Raw genomic sequence first — 21,688 nt, forward strand, 5'->3', positions numbered from 1 at the left:
CTAGTGTGCTTGAGATTAGAAATTAAGGAAACTTGAAATTCAAAAAAAAAAAAGTCTCAATAAATTTATATAATTAATATGACTTTATTTTCCAATAGGATAATGGAAAATTCAACTTAATGGAGTATTTTGTATTTTTTTTTTTCAGAAACAAATACAAATATTTTAGAAATTAATATTTTTTTATGGAAATTTAGAAATTAATATTGATGATTGATTTAGTGTTACATAATATTATGTCTTACTTTTTATTTTTATTTCCAAGCTCAAAAAAAAAAATTTAGTTCCTCAAACCAAAACCCCGCAATAAAAACTGAATAAAAGTACTATTAAAACCCTCATTGGGTACCAGTACTAAGCAAGCAATCATTTTTGTCCAAACACGTTCCATTCTATCTTTGTTTCAGTGAAGTGTTTGGGCGAGAAGTTTGAATTACGTTATATAAGTGATTTTGATATACATACAAATGAAAATATGTAGAAAAATATATGTAATATTATTTAAAATATTAAAAAAAAAAAAAGTTGCTATAACTCATTTACCAAACAGGGCCGCGTATCTGAGCCCAACCCAAATGCTAACTACCAAAAATTCGAGATAGCAATAAGGTCGTAAATTTTTTCAGGTACGTGATGTTTCAATTTTTATTTATATTAATTAATTAATTAATTAGGGTTTATGCACATATCAAGATTTTAGTTTCTTTGATCCTAACTCCCTCTCTCACTCTCTCGTAGCTCTCGTTAGTATAGAGGTTGCTTGCTGCTTCTTCTCTGACCTCCTCGGATACCGGTCGGTGCTCGGTCGGAGTTGAAAATTTCGAAATTATGCCAGATTTTCGCCGGAAACCACCAAATTTGGTTGAGATTGGGCCGAATCTGCCGAGAGCTGGCCGGATCTCAACGAGATCTCGGTGGATCTCGAAGAGATAAACCGGATCTCGACTAATCGGACAAAACGACCGGCGAAACACACCCACCGGTAGAGAAAAACTAATTTTCCGGTGCACAGACGGTCGGATCGGTTGAGATCTTGGTTTTTATGCTCGAACCCGTTATCCGACCCGCCGTTATCGGGTTTTGTGGACGAAAAGTCGGCCGGTTTTCGGCCGGCGGCCGGGTTGGGCGGGTGCCGGGTCTGGTTGGACACCCCGACTTCTCTGTACTCTCTGCTCTCTCACACTCTTGGTAAGTTCTTTTTCTCTAAACCCTTTTCATTATTCTAGAGTTAGATAGAATCAATGATTCCAAGACTTTTTATCATTCTAGGGTTTGATTGAATCAATTCTAGGGTTTTGATGTTATGAATCGATTATTTTCTTTTTATTATTGATTCAATTATTTTTTTATGTTGCCATTATTTTAAAATCTAATCATGGTAAAAAAAATAGTTTCTCTGCAAGTTATGATATTAAGTTATGATTTTGTATACTTTTGAAGTTAGGAAATTATCATGATCTGAGTTAGAGCTTTAAGGTTGTTTCTTTTGGGTAGTTTAGGTGAGGAACTATCTTGTGTGTTAAACTTGGTTGATTGTAATGGCTTGGAATTTGTTTAGCATTTCTCTATGTTGCAATGCTATTATAAGTTCTTTAAATGGTTGTGTGGTTAAAATTGTTGTGCTTTTGTTTTTGAAATGCCTAAAAGTTTTTGAGTTGAATTCCTAAGATTGTTTTGAGTAAACAAAAAGGAATCTGGTTTCCATATTTCATTTTAAAAAATTTTGAGAACTTGCTTGGAAACAATTTGCTGGTAGCAAATATTGTTGGCCATGCTAACTATGGGTGGAGCAATTTGGTCAAACCTTGTTGGCCGCAAGTGGTAAGAAAAATTGTTGACCAACAATCTTTAGCGCAATCTGACAAGTTCTTATTTTTGATGGTTGGTTAGATGATATGTCTGATCCTATTAAGCTCACGTGGTGTCTTAACCATCAAGTCTTGTGCTATCATGTTATTGTATATTTTTTCCAAAAAAAAAAAATAGAGTTTACAAAAGAAAATGGTGTTTTGAAGTTGATTCTTGGAAATATCTTTTATTTAATTTTAAATGTTTAAACTATTTCAAGTTTTGATATTGATATTGAACCTGCCCAAGGTTCAATTTTGCTGAATTTTGAGAATGGATGCTACTTTCAAAATGCTCTTGCTTCATATCGATGAAAGGAGATGGGTTGACTCATGTTTTAACTCTAATTTTCCAGTTGATTGCGCGATGGTGCCTTTTGTTGCCTCATATATTGTGTTTAGTTTTAACTGATGTGTGTTCGAGACCTCCCAAACATGTTTTTAGTTTATGTGCTCTATAGTATGTTAAATCTCATGTAAATGATTTTCATGAACTCTTATGAGCAATCTCTCTTACTTTATGAAGCTGATGTATCACTTATTTGTTGCCCCAATATTTATTTTCATTTTGTTTTTGGTTGGTTTGGAACCTATATGTTAGGTTGTTGTGCATGATCTTGCTGAAGAGATTAACCTTCTCAACCTTTGATAAGGGTCGTCAATGGGCCAGGTCGAGCCGGCCCGGCTCATTTTTACTTGGCCCATGGGCACAATGGGCTGGGCATAATGGGCTATTAACTAGTTAATGGGCCGGGTCGGGCTGGGCCGAAAGAGGAAACCTTAGCCCATGACCCTGCCCATGGGCAATGCCCATTTTGTCTTTAGCGAGTTGGGTTATCGGGTTGGGCCTAATGTGTCACCCATGAGCTTGTGTTAGCATATTATTTTATTATTTTTATAAGGAATGAATCAATTTTTTATAAGGAAATAATCAATCTATTTTTTAAAAGGAATTAATTAAAGAATTTAATACTTAATTACAAATTTTTTTACAGTCAAATCTATTTAATTTTTTGTTTTGTTGATGAAAACCTATTTAATTTTTTATTTATTAAGGCTTTAAATAGTTTTTTTTTTAATTTTTATCTTTAATAAAAAAATGTCAAATGGTTAATTCAAATTTGATAGACTACTAAAAAAATATATATTTAGTAAACTAAGTTTAGCACAATTACTTTGGATATCTTAGTGGTTGAGGGAGTTCTCTTAAGAAATTCCTCTATGATATCTCAAGATCAATCTTTCATACACTTCTTATATATTTTTGTTATGAATTATGAGTTATTAGGCTGGGCTAATGGGTTAGGCCAACGGGCTGGGCAGCGGGTTGGGCTACTGGGCTAGCCCATCGGGTACCCATGGGCATAAAAATTAGCCCATGGCCTGACCTACTGGGCTAGTAGGCTACCCATGGGCCTCAATAACAACGGGCCAGGCCGCCCATTAGCCCGGTGGGCTGTCGGGTTTCTGGGTCGGGCTGTGGGCCATGGGCTATTTGATGACCCTTAACCTTTGACTTGCGTATGAGATGTTTTACAAACTTTGTTAGTGTTATATGTGAAAGAAAAAAAGGGATATATAAATAATTCATTAGACTTTTTAAAAATTTCTCTTTTTGGAAAACTTATATCGGTCACCTTATTGATATTAATTGTTTTTAAGAAGTTGAAATTTGGACATGCTTTCCTTATTACTCTTTTCTTGATTGATATTTGTAGCCTTGGTTTGTCACTGAAGAATATTTGTATACCTTACATGAGTTTTAAAAGCCATTTTATAAGTCTTCCTTGCAAATGGTTTGTTCAAATGGACATAATTTTGTCTTCGTGACAAATTTTAAATTTACAAATGCAAGACTTCTTCAGTTTTAACTACAAGTATTTTCTTGCCACTTTGAAAAGCCTATTAAGTTTAGTGCAGGGTATGTGAATTGTATTTATAAAAGACAATTTTAATCCTATTTTTAAATTTTGGACTTTGTTAAACGGAAGATTTCATGTGGCTAATTTGGTTTGGAAATCATAAGCTAACTTTTTGGCCTTATGGCTATTATTCAACAATTGTGTTTGAAACTAGTCGAAGAAAAAAAAAAAAATTATATTTTCAAAGATTAAGTGGAATACTCCTGTACTCTTGGTTTCAAGAATGGTTACACTTAAACCCCTTTTTGAATTTGATCCCTTGCGATTTGAACTCCATATTTTGGTTTGAAACATAAGTCATTGTTTGAAGAAATCCTTGACCCTTTTAGTTGAAAGGTTTATGCCAAAAATGTTAGTGTCAATGATTGCTCGGTCTTGTTTTGAAATACAAAACAATGTTTACAATTTCGGGGATGTAATTCTTTCAAGGGGGGAAGAATGCAACACCCCAAACCTTTTTTTAAGCAATTTTACAATATGAATAATATTCCAAGTGAATTTTATGTCTTTCAATACGGTTGTTAATTATTTTTGTAGAGGTCTTTTTAATATTAAAAGCATGTGATGGCATTTAAGTGATTTATGGTGATGGGCTAGGTGAGGATTAAACCTCTAAGCTCTCATATCTCCTTCCTCATCTCTCTCTCTCTCTCTGTCTCTCTCTCTCTAGTCGAGATCTCCCTGTTAGGGAGGATTATGTCTCCATTGATTCTTCTAGTAGCCAAAACTCCATGAAATTTTGAAGTGGATTAAACCCCAGGTAAAAATCTAAGCTTTTATCTCAATTTATTCTATGAAATCCTCTGGGTTTTTCTATTTTATGATTATTATGGTGAATACTTGATGCGTTTTGGTGAATAATGGAAAATTAGAGGGTTAAGAAGATTTGGGTAGCAAATGGTTTTGTTAAAATCTGAAATTTCATTTCATTTGGGAGTTTTTGCTTTGATAAAAGGTTTTGGTTGTCTAATTTAAAAAAAGGTATTTGTGGGTTGGTTTCCTAAAGCAGCTATATGGGTTTTGTTGTTGCATGAGTTGATTTTAAAGTGTTCCTTGCATTTGAATGACTTTGACTTATTTGAATGTGGGCATTTGCTTGTCTCATGCTAAGTGTTTGTTAAAATGCTTATATGAATTATGGGATTGAATTTCTTTCTTTTGTTGTGATGACTATTATTTGAGGTTATGGGTTGCATTCCTAGTTGTTAATATGTTCTAACACATGTAGCTTTAAGTGTAATGAAGTCTTAAAACTTTAGGCATAGTATTAAAATTTTAGTAATTTTCTTTGGGACTCTAAATCTCTCCCTGACAGATTTGAGTAAGCTGCATTATGTGATTTTTAATAAATTATAGAAAATTCATTTTGAACTGAATTTTTGGTGGTACATACTAGACATACAAGGGCTTCCCTCTATTTAATTTCAAGCTTTTTGGATGACACTAAGTGGACCAAACGAATTTTATAAAATGGGTTGACCCATTGCAATTTTATTAGAAATTATGATTACAATGTTGAGAAAGGAATTTACTCTTTTGTTGAATTGTTTAGCTTGTAAGTTTATATGTGCTTTCTTTGACAAGTGTTTTACTTTGGCTAATATTATCATTGTTTGGTAGTGACATGCTATGTATCTAGTATTTAGGGTTTATGCAAAAATCAAGAATTTAGTCTCTCTTTGATCCTAACTCTCTCTCTCTCTCTCTCTCTTTAGAGTTGTCACTGCTCTTTCTCGACGGTGCTTCCCAGTCTCTCTTGTGCTCTCTCTCAACAGCGCTTGCTACTTCTTGTCTGTACTCATCTCATCAAGTGCCTATACAGATTATAGGTATCTGCCTATACAGAAGTACTTATACAGATCTCATCATCTGTTCATCAAGTACCTATACAACTTCATCCAGCATCCATACATATCTTAAAAAAATAGGCTATATAAATCTCATTAAGTAACTTATACAGATCTAAAAAAATACGCTAATCTTCATCCTTCATCACCTACAAAACATAGGTATACCAACATAAAGCAAGAAAGAAAAAAAAAAGTATTTTTAAACCTTCAATACCACTATATTCTCAAGTTTTTTCTCAAATTCATCCCATGAATGCAAATACTCAACATCCCAATCATTGAAGTCTACGTCAGTTGCAACCAAAAACAAAAATTATGTATTTGCATCGGATGATGATGTGGGAGAATCACAGACAATCTCAGTTTCAATGTTGTTGTCTCCTGCCACTCATCCTCCACTGCCTTCGCTTTCCAAACCCAAGAGGTGGTGACAATCCTCTCATTAGATAAGAGATAGAGCTGATAGCCTTTCCATGGCATTGTAGAAAAACTGTCTTTTGGTTCTGTACGTATGATGCCCACAGTAGATGCAAAGTCCAAAAAAACTTCTCAAAACTTAACATTGAATACAAATTCAGAGGATTGTCATCACTTCTTGGGTTTGGAAAGCAGAAGGCAATGGAGGATGGACCAAGCAGGTTGTGGAAGCTGGAGTGGTAGGGGACAACAGCATTGAAACTAAGCTTGTCTATGATTCTCCCACATCATCATCTAGTATAAATGCAAAAGATAGAGCTGATAGCCTTTCCATGGCATTGTAGAAAAATTGTCTTTCGGTTCTGTACCTGTGTATGATGCCCATAGTAGATGCAAAGTCCAAAAAAACTTCTCAAAACTTAACTTTGAATACATATTCAGAGGATTGTCACCCCTTCTTGGGTTTGTGGAAGCTAGAGTGGACCAAGCAGGTTGTGGAAGCTGGAGTGGCAGGGGACAACAACATTGAAACTAATCTTGTCTGTGATTCTCCCACATCATCATCTGATTATAATGCAAAATTTTTGCTTTTGGTTGCAACTGATGTAGACTTCAATGATTGGAATGTTGAGTATTTGTATTGATGGGATGAATTTAAGAAAAAACTTGAGAGTATAGTGGTATTGAAGGTTTAAAAATACTTTTTTTCTTTCTTTCTTGCTTTATGTTGTTATACCTATGTTTTGTAGGTGATGAAGGATGAAGATTAGCCTATTTTTTGAAATCTATATAGGTTACTTGATAAGATTTGTATATCCTATTTTTTTGGATCTGTATGGATACTAGATAAAGTTGTATAGGTTCTTGATGAATAGATGATGAGATATGTATTGGCAGTTTTGGCAGAGATACCTATAATCTGTATAGGCACTTGATGAGATTCATATATGTAGGTATGAAGATTGTATTCCTTTGGAGGGTAAACAACACTTCAGTTTTAAATAAGATGTTTCTGGCTTGGTTTGGTGGATTCAAGTCTCTCTCTCTATATATAATTTTTATTATTTTATTTAATTAAGGAATGAATCTTTACTAATATAGAGTATGCAAATCTTATCTTATTTATGTAAAAAAAAGAGAGGCTTGACCTTTATCTTTTCTCTTAATTGAATAACTGTATAACTTTTAAAATTAAGGATCTTTTAACGTTGTGTTTTAGTTTGACACATATTTCTATTGTAGTTTGTTTAAGATACATTTTTCGCCAACTTTAAATTGAATTTGTGATGGGGCAAATGCTAATAACACCCATTGGGAGAGAATTAAAGAAAAAAAAAATTGTTGTATACTAAAGCTTATGCCTTGCAAACATTCAAAAAACCTAAATGATGATTTCAAGAGAAACTGAGAGTGAGAATCAAACATGTGAGGTTAGAATGCTATTTCCTGGATTCTTTTTTATTTTTTTTACTTCTTCTTCCATTGGAACTTGTCATATCATCAAATTTTACTAAAAGCGAAAATACGTAATAAAGCAAACCATATGGGATATAATAATGTCTTATAGACATACAACAAGGAAGGTGAGTGTCACAAAAATAATATGGTAAAAAAATGTATATAACAATTACATACATGCAAGATCATTCATAAATTTAGAACTAAAAAAACAATTATATATGTTAAATTATCTCTTATTATTTATAATTCGGTAGCATAATTATTTATTTTAATATGATTTTATAAAGGACATTTTTAAAGATCAACCAATTAAGCATTTAATATATGTAAAATCTCTCTCTCTCTCTCTCTCTCTCTCTCTTCCTATCGGCTTTTCAAAAGTTCCACTTACGGGTAAAATTTCTATAGATGGTTTGGATTCTTTCAATGATCCTTTGGTGATGTTATCTGACATGATCAAACTCTCTACCGATATAGTTGTTTCAAAATTGGATATAACAGTGGCAGATGGAGATAAGTCTTTGGTGTATATTCAACAACTACTTCAAAAATTTCCCATGATAACCTCGACATAACAGCAGATTCTGTAAGCATGTCAGGCACAAAAGCATGTAAAATACCTTGTCCAGCTTCATTCTATTAAATTAACGAAGATAGCTTTAGAAACTGATAGGCACCTTTTACAGAGGGAAAAGGCATAGCATGCTATACAAGAGCATAATTAAAAACAAATTANTTTTTTTTTTTTTTTTTTTTCATTAAGTAACTTCTCTTCCCGGCTCCTTGTAGTCTTGGAAAGTAAAAGAAATTGACTCGCATTTCATCACGTGAGATTCAAATCTCAGATTTGAGCTCCATATTGTAGTATCAGATTTTGTATTTTTTAGGTCTTCTTCCCCTCCTATTTTTTGTTTTTTGTTTTGTTTTTTTTTTTTTAAATTTTTTTTGTTCCTTCTTTTCTTTCTAGTATTATTTTTTTTTCTCTATTTCAACATGGATGCTTCTATGGAGGAACTATGGAAATTATTTTGTCTATCTGAGAAAGAAAACGATGTTATGGATGTTAGTTTTCAAGAAGTGGCTCTTTCCAAACAACGAATCCAATTTAGTATTCTGTTCAAACTACAAATCAACAAAGACTATAATAAGGAGGCTTTTAAATCTACTATTCAACAACTTTGGCTCTGCCCTCATGGTGTAACTATTAGAGAAGTTGGGAATAAATTATTTCTTGCTATCTTCATCAAAGAGGAGAACACAATTGAAGATCAAGATAAAGGCCCTTGGTCATTTGATTAAAAAAACTTATTTTATTGAAACGTTTTAATGTGATTTCAGCCCTTGTAGTGTTAATTTTCAACATTCTCCATTTTGGATTCATGTTTTAAGATTCCCATCAAAAGCATGAACAAGGCTGTGAGTAATCGCATAGCCAACGAGATTGGTAATTCTCTTATGGTTGATACTCCTAAGAGTGGTTTAAATTGGGGTCTCTTTCTTCATATTAGGGTGGATATTAATATCACAAAGCCCCTAATGAGAGGTAAACTGATCAAGACAACGAGATTATACAACTTTGCACATTTTTATTTATTTTGTTATTAATACAGGTTAGTATTTTATTTAAAAAAATGCTAATATTTTTTTTTCAGTGATTTTTTCAATGCTCTTTGTAATCTTGCCTCCTAAATTAAAATCCTGGCTCCGCACTCTAGTCCCTGGAATAAGAGAGGAAGATGATGTTGAAATACACAGGATCAAGAGAGGAAGATGATGTTGAAATCCTGGCTCCACACTCTAGTCCCTGGAAGAAGAGAAGAAGAAGAGAAGAAGAAGAGAAGAAGGTGACTCATCTCAAAACTGCCATCAATTGGAAGTTCCACCTCTGGCCAGGAATACAAGAGCATAATTAAAAACAAATTAGACTAAACATATATAGTTTACTGCACTTGAAAGGAAAACATTCATTATGAAAGTTGTAGACTTTTAGTCATCAAAATCCTGACGTGGGTGCCACCTACTACGTAGAAAAAATGTCATACTTCGATGGACAATGTCCATTGAAGTATGTAGGAAAACCAAAGATGGCCATCGTCACACAGCATACGGATTATCCACTAAACTTTCTCTTGACTTGCGGTCATTTAGGTACTCAATTTATAGACAACAAGATTTATATACTTTTTAGAGCAAAATACTATTTTAGTTCCTAAATTTTATTAAAAGTTTGCTTTCGTCCTTAAACATTAAAAAGTTCTTTTTTCATCTCTAAACTTGTAAAGAGTTTTTTGAATAGTATAGAGACAAAAATAAGGATGAAAAAAAGAACTTTTTCAATAGTTTAGGGATGGAAAACAAACTTTTAGTAAAATTTAAGTACATAAATAAAACATTTTCTATAGTTTAGGAATGAAATATGATCTTTTTAATAGTTTAGAGACGAAAAATGAACTTCTTAAAGTTTATATATGAAAAACAAACTTTTGGTAAAATTTAAGAACTTGAAAATAATCACCTAAAATGAACTTGGCACAGTATAAATATTTGATGTAGAATCTTTAAGAATTCAACACTAAAATAGATTTCTTGAAAAGTTCATGAAGGGTCATTAGTAAGGATTGATGTTTAAAGGTTTTAGATAAGAAAATATTGAATCTTGATGGCTGTTGAGGTTAAAATAGGGGTAAAACAAGAAGCAACATAAAAACAAGGCAATCACACCAAGGTGTTCCTAATAATTCAAACTTAGATAGGAGAAGACAATCACACCATCAATGCTTAAAATAAGCTGCTGTAATTTTATTAGAATCAATCTCATTATGAATATTATTCACTACAATGAAGCCTTTATATCGGCTATTGTGAAATTTTTTTCCTAGGAATAGGACTCTAGATTACCTATTCCTAGAATGACTAGGATTACTAATACAAACAAAAAAGAACTTAATAACTTCAAAACCAAATAGAAAAAGGACTCAATACATAAAATAAGACTCATGAGCCTTTCATATAGCAAAGAACAGCACATTTCAGATTTGTGGAAATTACAGAATTGCCCTTATTCTAGTAGAACTTAATTAAAATTTAAAACTGATCCAGCAACAAATAAACAATAAAATAAGACTCGATTCAACTTTAAAATGGCTAAACAAGATCCCAAGAGAGCTGTCCATATCCAAAACATCCCAATTTAATGCTTGAGCAATACAATTACCCTTTTTCTTGCCCCTTATAGGTCTTTAAAGTGGGATGCCACTTACGTTATAATTAGTAAGTAAAAAGTATACAAGATATAATTAGTACAAGCAAAATAAGCAGCAGGAGATAATACAAAGTGGGTACAAATTTTATAACAGTTATGAGATGACACCCATCATAAAATTTAGTCACTCTTTATGAAAGATCCACTACAAATGGGATGATAGCATCATGACAACAACCCAAAAAATAAAAGCATCCAGAATTACAATGTCAATGAGACATTCTTATTTAAAATGTAAATTTGAACTCTTGGAGACTTTCAGGCTGAGTTTATGTCATCAATGGTCAGTATCAAATAGGAATAATGCTGGAGGCACCTAATATGAGAAGAATCACACAATTAAATTATCATTATTAACAGGTCTTTTTTCCTGATTTCATTGCAAAACATATATTACTGGTCATACCCAGTGTAGGAACACATGGAGAAACAAAGAGGTGCGTCATAAGCATAAAATAAGGGTTGCTGGGAAACTTCAACGTGCAATTTGGCATGTGGAAGGATAGATTTTGCAGGTACAGACACAGTAACAGGAGTAACCAGCTAAGAATTTCCCCTTATTTCATAGTTGGCTGGCCATTTTCAATACCCACATACGCATGTTGCACAAGACAATGGAATTGCTAGATTGTAACAAGACAACTTCGCCATCGCTTGGGTAGAAGGCTAGGAAATCCACAGGCAACTGGANGCCACCTAATATGAGAAGAATCACACAATTAAATTATCATTATTAACAGGTCTTTTTTCCTGATTTCATTGCAAAACATATATTACTGGTCATACCCAGTGTAGGAACACATGGAGAAACAAAGAGGTGCGTCATAAGCATAAAATAAGGGTTGCTGGGAAACTTCAACGTGCAATTTGGCATGTGGAAGGATAGATTTTGCAGGTACAGACACAGTAACAGGAGTAACCAGCTAAGAATTTCCCCTTATTTCATAGTTGGCTGGCCATTTTCAATACCCACATACGCATGTTGCACAAGACAATGGAATTGCTAGATTGTAACAAGACAACTTCGCCATCGCTTGGGTAGAAGGCTAGGAAATCCACAGGCAACTGGAGGGTGGAGCACCTTCCCTATTTTAAACTTCGTGTATAATGAACCATGTACCTGCATAACCGTACATAGTCCTTGAGTTCCAAAATAATTATTAAAAAAGAAAAAATCTGCTTCTAAGAAGCAACAAAACTACTTTGATACTGATGAAACTTAACCCATTGTGAAGCAAAAAAAAAAAAAAAAATCATCTGTAGTGCATCATTTGATCAGAAAGTTGGAGGAATTACGTTGCTTTAATGAGTGAAAAATTGTGCATTCACAATCAAAGAAAAATACGTCCAAACACACGGCCAAAACTTAACTAGAAAGCAAATCAATGCAAAATACAGCATCACACATTAAAGGACAACTTAGGAGATGTTCCATCAAAAGCTCCATCACCATGCGGTGAACTAGGTATCTCTAGTTTCTCTGCATAAAGAACATAACGTATTATGTTGGTTTATAACTTGATAACAACCCACTAAATCTTATACTCTTGACTTCGAACTGAATCCAACATTGTTGGAGAAATCATCAACAAATACTAACAAATACTCCTTCAAGGATTAGGTTGAATGAGCAAAATGACACAAACAGATCATAAGTAGGGCACATTCACAACATGAAATCTAGTACAAACCTTTCTTTCCAACTTCATTATATATAGTTTGTTTGAAAAAGGAAATGATTTGATGAGACTTGCCTCCTCCTTTTAGCCTTCTTAAGTACAGCCCACCACAAGGTTTTTCATTCTTCCAAGATGGGTCGGGAATGCTTTCAGTCAAGCTGACAAGCATCAGTTTTTGTCTCTGCGCGTTGTCAATCAAAATTGGGGTGATGTGAACCCAAATGTTCTTGGTCACTACAAAACGCGGGGGTATTGGACCGTGTTTTTAAAAAGGTGGCTACAAACAGGATAAAGCCGCGTTTTTAAAAAACTCGACTTAAGTTATTTATATGAAGCCGCGTTTTATGTGTGTGGCTATAGCCCATGTCTAGAGCTGCGTTTTTTGTGTGTATAGCCGCGTTTTTTGGGGGAGCTATTGCCGCATTTTAAAAACGCGGCTATAGGACCTTCCTTTTTCTTCTTCTTCTTTTTTTTTTTTTTTTTAAAAAAAAAAAAAAAATCTTATCCATGGCTGTGTTTAAGATAACCCAGTTCCAGCTGGCCTAAAGCCGCGTTTTATAGACGCGGCTTTAAATTTAGTCTAAAGACGCGTGTTTAAAACGCGGCTTTAGTTTGTATTGGGGCCGCGTTTCTTAAACGCGGCTTTAGAGTTTGCCTAAAGCCGCAGTTTAAAATTGCGGCTTTAGGATTTATATAAATAGGAAACTAAAAACATTTTCACCTCTCAAGCCCGATCGCACATCAGCTTCCATCTCTCAAGCCCGATCTCAACCCTCACCCTCCATCTCTCCAATCTCAAGCTAGCCCTCACCCTCCACTTCCAAACCTTTTGTCTCCAACCTCTTGACATTTCAAATCTTAGGGTTTTAAGTTCTGTGTTTAATTTGAATAGAAATTAGGGCAAAGTTCTTTAGGTTCCATCATCGACGGTTAGCATCTCATCGCTGCAGCCATCATCGGCCACGACGGCAGCGTCTGGGCTTAGAGCGCCACCTTCCCTCAGGTCCTCTCTCTCTCTCTCTCTCTAAATTTTTCCTTATTTTTTTTGGTTTTGATTTTCAGAATTCAGTTAGATCTAGTTGTTTTAGTTTTTCGATTTTTATTTTTTTGAATTTTTTTTGTGGGTATTGATCTATGTGGTGGATTGGTGTTTTTGAATCTGTTTGTTTCTTCAAACCCATTCCTCCCAAAACACACCGTTTCGTCCTCAAAGTCAAAGCCATTGAGTCAACTCAACCCAATCACAAATTTATTGTTTTTGCATTTTTGTCTAAATAAGCCTTTCTATTCCTTTGTTTCCCAGATTCGTTTCTTCTTTTTATTTTTGTTTGTTTTTGTGTTCTTTTTTTTTTTTGTTATGGCTCTCAAAGCTTCTCCTATATGGGTTTGTCCCAGCACTCCTTGTTTTGATCTGGGGTCCTCAGATTTGTGGTCTAGGAAGTCTGGGTCAGCTTTCAATTTGAGGTTCGATTTAGAAATGCCTCGCAAATGGGAATGTTGTTGCTTGGCTATTTTGGCTCAGAGAGCTATTACTTCTGTGGAAGATGAGAAGCCAAACGTGTCTGGTGTTGAACCTTCTTAGGGCATTGAAAGGACTCAGGGCAATGAGTCCAGAGGTTTTCACAAGGATTTGAACCTTCTTCCTAGTAAGTCAACTCAATCTCACATTTGTTTTTTAATTGAAAGTTCTTTGCTTTATCAATGTTTTATGTTTATTTTTTATTAGGTAGACAGCATAGAACGGTTTTTTTTTTTCTTTTTTTTTTTTTAATGTTTTCCAATCATTGAGACTTGTACTTTGTATGAAAGAACATATTTTTGCCTATAATGGATTTGCTAGATCATATGATTAGTTATTGTACAATGTAGATTGATATGATGTGATGTGATCTTTTTTTTTTTGCAATCTGGTGATGGCTTTGAATGTATTAATAAATTGCAGAACATTTGTCTGCAAATGACTTATCTTCTTGTTCAAAAGATGGTTCAAAAGTGCGGGTTGCCTATCAGGTACAGTTGTTTTATTATTATTCTTCAACATGCCCATGGCATTCTTGTTATTCTCATGTTGGTTTTATTGCTTTATGTAGGGGTTCCCAGGAGCATATAGCGAGGCTGCAGCTCTGAAGGCATACCCCAAGTGTGAGACTGTCCCACGTGACCAGTTTGAAGAAGCATTCAAGGTTCATATAGTTGTTATTACTTACTTTATTGGTATTGAATTTTAAGATTTTATTGTTGTATGTTTGTCGGTAGTGAATTTATTTTCCCATTATTGTTACCTTGATGTGGTTGGATTCATTTCACAAGCTATTGAACTGTGGTTAGTGGATAAAGCAATTCTTCCAATTGAGAATTCTGTGGGTGGGAGCATTCACCGTAATTATGACTTGCTCCTTCGCCATAGGCTGAACATAGTCGGGAAGGTGCAGTTGCAAGTTAATCATTGCCTTTTAGGGTTGTCCGGTGTAAGAAAGGAGGAGATAAAAAATGTTTTGAGCCATCCTCAGGTCAGTTTTTGGTTTATTTTTCAATATTGTTCTTTGTCGTATTGTTGGGAAAGAGGACATATGTAATGTGGTCTGTGAACTGTTCCGTACTAAAGATAGGCACTCATCAATGTGCTGTCAAAATGTTAGGCAACTTTGATTATGGCAATAGCTTTAGGATATGTCTCAATAAGGTAATCTTATTGTAATATGGTTAATCACATTTTACCCATTGATTTGGGTTGAGTTCAATTTGCCAACAAACTGTTTAAAAAGTTGTATTTTAGTCTCCTAAGGTCACAACCTTTAGTATTTTTTTTCAACTCCAAATTGTAAAATTTCATGTGTAAATCATGTGCCTTGGAAATAAAAAGACCAGAAAACATGATGGCAATTTCATTAGAACTGGAATACATTAAACTTGGAAATAAAAAGACCAGAAAACAGTTTGATTTTGGTTTTGAGTTCTAAGCTTGGGATGCCACTAATCGAAAATACTTTTGGTTTTTTTCATTGTGTAGTTTTTCCTGTTGTGTCAGGGATGCAATTTCCCTTTCCAAAAGAGCAGCACAGATGTAAGTACTTCCCTTTAATCGTGTCTAGGTTCCTCTACCTACGTGCTACCAAGCATAGATTCAGATTCAAAGACTTTAGCAGCTTCTTTAAGCAGTGAGTAGAAAGATCATGAAATGAATTCGCCATCATGTGACAGACATTTCAACGGGAGCATCTTTGCCTAGCTAATATACTTTTGCTGTTAGACAGGTCTCATTATTGGATCAATTGTATTTACCCAACTATTTTGATGTCAATTAGACCTATATGATAGCCCATTAGAAAAACACCAAAAAGACAAGCAAGTTGATGATAAGCTTGCCTTTTAATCTTAAAAGGACACCCAAGAAGAATTCCATGATATACTCATTCATATACATATTATAATCAGCCAACAAGACTTGTGCTCAATAACTGTTTTTGACTTTTAACTAAAACCTCAATAAAAATATCCCAACTTTGAGACATAAATTCTACATAACAATCTACTTCATGTGGCATAGTCATTTCAAAAATGTTTTCCTTTTCATTAATCAAGAAATGATTGACATTGCTGAGGTGAGTAACACTTGCATTAATTAATTTAATAGCGAAGAGTTGGCCTATAAACACATATATTATACATTGAATGGCCACTTGTGCATTATTAGATTATTATTTTAGGTACTGTGTGAAGCTCTTGGAATGAGAAATTTAATTAATTAATACTAATGCATTAGATTATACTAACCCAATTTTTCACTTTCTTGAAACTTAGAATTAATTTTGTGAGTAAACCATACGCAACTCCGACTTTTGTGATTGTTTTAGTTGTCACAATTTACAGCAAAATTCATGCAACTAGGTGTTTTTTTTTTCTTTAATAGATTAGATATGTTTAACCATATAATCAAAGTAGGTCCCATATTTCCCACAAACTTATAATTTTAATTAGCACTAGTTTTGTGATAATATAAACAAATCTGTAGAGATCACCATTATAATTAAGGGGTTTGGATGTCCAATAAAAGTTCTCTTACTGGTCAATAAATTCGAAAGGTCATTAGTGTGTGTGTGAATGTAAAGTGCCGTGTGTGCACAAGTGTAATAATAGTGGTGCTTGTAAAGTGTTGTAATTCAAAGAGTCAAGTTCATAATAAAAGCTCTTATTTATATATATATATATATATATAATAGAGCTCATGTTTGATAAGAGTTGAAGCTTTGTGCAAACTGGCCACCCAATTACAAACCATTGGCATATGATAAATGCTTACATTATTGGGTTGATATGGGTTTGAAAGTTCAGTGTTGGATGGGGCTGATTCAGTTGGGCTGGTCTTATGCAATTAGAAACCATTTGTATCAAGTCAAATGAAGGAAAACTGAAATTTTTACCAAATTTTTTTTTTTCCTCAAAAATTAATCATCGGTTTACTTTGCTTAAACCATCATGCTTATCTTAGATAAGACCATATTAGTGACCAATCACGCTTATGTATAAATTAAGATTTACCTCCTTAGCACCTCAAATGGATCTGATATGTTACATGAAATAAGTTTACATTAATTTTACAACTGGGGTGCACTTTATACATAACTAATAAATTAATTTGCATATCTAGGCCTGTAATAGTTTTATTATTATTATTATTATTATTTATTTAAAGAAAGGCCCACCATTGTTTTTTGCCTTTTGTTGTGTGTATATATAAGGTGTATTTCCTATCCTTATTTGGTGGTGACTTGCCTATGCTATCTATAGGTATTACTATTTTGTTTCTCACTAGATTCTTATAATGACACTTAATTACTGTAGAGTGACAATTGGTACTTGGAATGTTGCTGGAAGACTTCCATGTGAAGATCTTGAGATTGATGACTGGCTTTGTACAGAAGAGCCAGCAGATATTTACATTCTTGGGTGAGTACTTCCTCATCCCTGTGACTGGTGCTTCAGTAGATGATGGTCAATTTGTGTCTTGTGTAAACTTCAGTGTTTGACTAAGATACATTTGATTGTCCAAGCTAATAGTGCCTATCAATGTTTTTCAACACTTTATAGTAAAAAAAAAAATTATATTAAAAACCATCTCACTAATAAGTTCAGGTAGAATATGTTGAAAATAGTAAAATGCTGACCTTAAAAATGACAAACTTTATAGTTAGATGCTGGGATGTCTTATGAAAATTGAATGAATCAGTAGTATATTGCACAGAACTGGGTATTTATTTCTTCTTTATGATTATTATCGTGCGTGTGTGTGTCTTTTTTTATTATTTAAAATGCATGTTTCTATCTACGTATGTGGATTGTTAATGTGCATCTATTTTTGTTTAAATTGTGATATTTCAGATGCTCCAAGACTCTGTATTGGACTAAGAATGAATTCTCCCAACTGAAAAGAAAATTTGAGACTGTTGTTCAGGTATGGTGGTGAATGGTTTAATTTTTATACTTATAATAATCATTCTCTCTAGTTCTTCTGGGAATAAGTAGCACATTTTACCTTCTTGTGCCTTTTTTTTTTTTTTTTTTTTATAATCAAAATACAACATGGTCTTTGTAATTTATTTATTTTTTACTTTCATGTAGAAAAGTTAGTAGAGACTAGATGTGGATATTTTATTGGACCGATAAATGCTTGATGTGGAGGTGGCAAACCATCCCCCCCCCCCCCCACCCCCCCACACACACACACACGTGGAGGTGGCAAACCAAAAAAAATGGTGGATTTCTCATGCTTTATCTTATTTATTTCTATTGAATAGATCCTATTGGAAGCACGAACGATTTATCCTAATCTTTCAAAGCTTGGTTTAGCTCTTGAAAAGGTATGCTAATTTTTGTACTGTTTCTGTTTGTCGATGTTGAAACCTTTAATCATTTATTGCCCTGACAAGCGCAAGTTGTGGGGGTTTTCAAGTCTTAGGCTGTATGGTGCAATTGTAAAAGTCTCAGGTTTTCAAGTGCAAGTCCGCAGGTCCAAGTCTTGATAGCAGACACTTCATGCAAAAAAATGTTGGATTAGGGACTGTAGTCAAACTACCCCTTCCAGGACCCTTGTGGGATCAGGATCAGCACTGGGTAATGACCCCATATAAGCATTAAGAGTCCTGCTGGTGTGCCTTATTTTGTTGCTGCTTTCTAATATGGTTTTGTGAATGTTGATGCTACATTATGTGGCCTCAGTTTTTTGGGTGTGCATGTCTTTGTGTCTAGGGGTCAGACTCCTCTAATCACTAGACTTTGATTGATCAGTCTATGTTTATGGGTTTTGTTTACAAGTTATACTAGAGATACTATTGATCAGTCTATTGTTTCCTTTTTTTAATTATAACCAAGACTTTTTATTCTTTAACCTTGGATTCAATTTTTTCCTATAATATGTTTTAATGGTGTAGATACGTCAATAGAAACATTGGGAGGATTCTGTCTTTAGAAGGTAATTCTCAATTTCTCATTAAAAGTTTAAGTCTACCACTATACCCTTCAACCTATTTGCCAAAATCTTAATTATGCATTTGTACACTATGTTCTAGCAAAATATATGCCTAACATCTACCATGTAGGATGGATTAGATACTAATCAAGAAAATTGAATTAAGAAACTTGGCATGTCAAATTTTATAGTCCTGACCACAAATTTTATCTAAAGTGCACTGTGACAACTTAAGGAAAAGAAAGGTTTGCATTTTGGACTGGTGCTTCATGTGCAAGTGTAATAGTGAAACTATTGACCATCTTTTCCTTCATTGGCCGGTTGCTTTGGAGTTGTGGGATATGGTTTTTGGGTTATTTGGAGTTTGTTGGGTTATGCCTTTCTCTGTTGTTGGGCTTTTGGCTTGCTGGCAAGGTCGTTTTGGTCGCCATCGTAATGGAGATCTTTGGATGGTTGTTCCTCATTGTTTGATGTGATATATTTGGAAGGAGAGAAATAGTAGGTGTTTTGAAGACAAGGAGCGTTCCATGCCTGATCTCAAGCTTCTTTTTTTTAGAACCTTACTTGATTGGTTTTCTGTGTGGAGAAACCATCCTTTTTCTTCTATTTTGGATTTTCTTGATTTTTGTAATGTTCGTTTTGATTTCACCCCTGTATACTCCCTGTATACTTCGGTGTTCCTCTCTTTTTGATTTCAATGAATCTATTACTTATAAAAAAAAAAAAAAAGTACTTTCAGAGTTTTACAGTAAATGTGAGATTAAAATGCAAGATTAAAACTGTATAATGAGGGCAAACTGTATAATAGTCTCTTATGTAGAAAACAGGTGTGGAGGTCCTTCTTAAGCCATCTAGCCTAGGAAAAAAAAAAAAAAGGGCTATAGCCACGTTTTAAACGCGGCTATAGCTTTCACCTATAGTTGTCAACAAGGGTCATATGGCCACACTTTTTCAAACGCGGCCTAAGACCATGACCTATGGCCACGTTTCAAACGCGGCCTAAGGTGAGAGGCTATGGCCGCGTTCAAAATGCGGCCATAGTCTATCACCTTAGGCCGCGTTTTGAACGCGGCCATAGTCTATAATCTTAGGTTGCGTTTGGAAAGTGCGGCCATAGACCCCCTCTGACCTATAGTCACGAGGTTTGGGCCACATTTGAAAACGTGGCCTAAAAAAATGCAGCCATAGGCCAAATCGGCCTATGGCCACGTATGAATTGTTGATGAGCTTTATCTCAAATTTTATTACCTCCTCTTGTAAGAGTTGTATGAAGGGCTAGGTCACTAGTTCAAGGCCCACTAGTTACGTGTGTAATTTACCAATCAAAAAACAGTTTAAAAACGATTAAGAATTTGTTTGTCCTTTAAGGTGAGGCTGGCCGAGCCTTGAGGAAGAGGGCCTTGTATACTCGATCTGATGGGGCCACGGTTTAACCAGCAGTCTAACTAGAAGTTAAGATTACTTTCATGCCCTGGCACCCACTTAATCCCTTCTCTGAAGACGGTTTTGCCTTTCTTCAAACCTTTCTAGATAGAAGAGCTTGGGAGTATTGATTCATTTCTAGAATTAACCCGCTGCCTAGAGTAGTACTTGAATCTGAGGACTTTGGCCATTGTGATTCTTGTTTGGTGTGGAATCTCCAGTTGAGCTTAGCTAGGAGTGCTGTGTTTCTTCCTTTTGTAGATTGGAGACCCAAACCACTTGATTCCTTGGGCTTGGTCACTTCATCCTTGTTGACCCAGTGCATTTTCCTTGTATGATCTGTGGACCCCCAAAGAAAGTTCCTGTTGACTCTATCTATGCCTTTAAGAATTTTGTTGGGTAGAAAATTACTCTGCATAACATAGCTAGGAATGACTTGAATAAGGACCATTTTGCCTGCCATGGAGAGCAAATTGGCCTTCCAACCAACAAGTTTCTTCTTTACCCTGTCCAATATGAAACCAAAATCATGTCTCTGCCTCCTCGGGTTCTTTAGAGGGAATCCAAGTACTTGCCAAGGTTGGTGGTTGAATTGAAACCCAGCATGCTAGTTAGAACTTCTCTTTGATTGGGTTTGACATTAGGAGAAAAGAAAACACCGGACTTAGCTTCACTCACTTTCTGCCTTGATCTTGCACAAAATTCTTGAAGCATAGAACTGATGGCAGCACAGTTTTTCGGGTTCGCACTAGCAAAAAGAACCAAATCATCTGCAAAAAAGAGGTGTGAGAAGGCTGGACCACTTCGAGAGGCTTTAACGGGGGTCCATAATTTGGCAGTGCACTTTCCCTCAATCAAATGACCCAAGAACTCCATGCAAAGAATTAAAAGGTAGGGGGAAAGGGGATCGCCTTGCCTAATACCTCTTGAGGGCCAAAAGGAGTCAAAACTGCCACCATTAAAAAGAAGGGAGGTGGACACTAAGGTTACACAGCTCATGATAAGTTTAATCAGGTTATCTGAGAAATTAAAGTAAGTGGGCATTTCCCTAATGAAGCTCCACTCAATCCTGTCTTAAGCTATTTCTAAATCGATCTTGATGGCCATGACCCCTTTTTTTTCCTTTGGCTCTTCCAATTGTGTGAATTAATTCTGGGACTATGATTGCATTGTCAACAACTGTCCTACCTGGCACAAAAGTAGTTTGGTGTGGAGAGAGTGTCCAAATGCAGTCTGATTTTGGCAACTATAATCTTGGTGATGATCTTGTAAACTGAGTTGCAAAAACTGATTGGTTTGTAGTTAGCAATAGTTTTTGAACCTTGCATTTTAGGAATGAGGACAATATGAGTTTTGTTGAGG

General features: G+C 34.7%; 1 protein-coding gene, 2 long non-coding RNA genes and 1 pseudogene across 3 annotated transcripts; 3 read left to right on the forward strand and 1 right to left on the reverse strand.

Moving 5' to 3' along the window:
- The first annotated feature begins 520 nt into the window (after window positions 1-520).
- Window positions 521-7,071, forward strand: LOC112012969 (uncharacterized). The gene is made up of 3 exons (XR_002883050.2): window positions 521-626; window positions 739-1,188; window positions 5,485-7,071. It is a non-coding gene; the product is annotated as an uncharacterized LOC112012969 (long non-coding RNA).
- Window positions 7,072-11,660: 4,589 nt separating this feature from the next.
- Window positions 11,661-12,656, reverse strand: LOC136061877 (uncharacterized). The gene is made up of 2 exons (XR_010623727.1): window positions 12,451-12,656; window positions 11,661-11,879 (listed from the first exon to the last, which is right to left on the reverse strand). It is a non-coding gene; the product is annotated as an uncharacterized LOC136061877 (long non-coding RNA).
- Window positions 12,657-13,447: 791 nt separating this feature from the next.
- LOC111994678 (arogenate dehydratase/prephenate dehydratase 1, chloroplastic-like) lies at window positions 13,448-14,846 on the forward strand (annotated as a pseudogene).
- LOC136061346 (uncharacterized) lies at window positions 14,673-18,823 on the forward strand (the record flags this gene model as incomplete). The annotated part of the gene is made up of 7 exons (XM_065760239.1): window positions 14,673-14,948; window positions 15,467-15,502; window positions 15,640-15,692; window positions 17,281-17,385; window positions 17,818-17,890; window positions 18,234-18,296; window positions 18,418-18,823. Coding segments are annotated over 7 exons (762 nt in total), but the record flags the coding sequence as incomplete, so codon positions are not given.
- Window positions 18,824-21,688: the final 2,865 nt, after the last annotated feature.

Source organism: Quercus suber, unplaced genomic scaffold (genome assembly GCF_002906115.3).
Source record: "Quercus suber isolate HL8 unplaced genomic scaffold, Cork oak 2.0 scaffold_359, whole genome shotgun sequence".
Lineage (NCBI taxonomy): Eukaryota > Viridiplantae > Streptophyta > Magnoliopsida > Fagales > Fagaceae > Quercus > Quercus suber.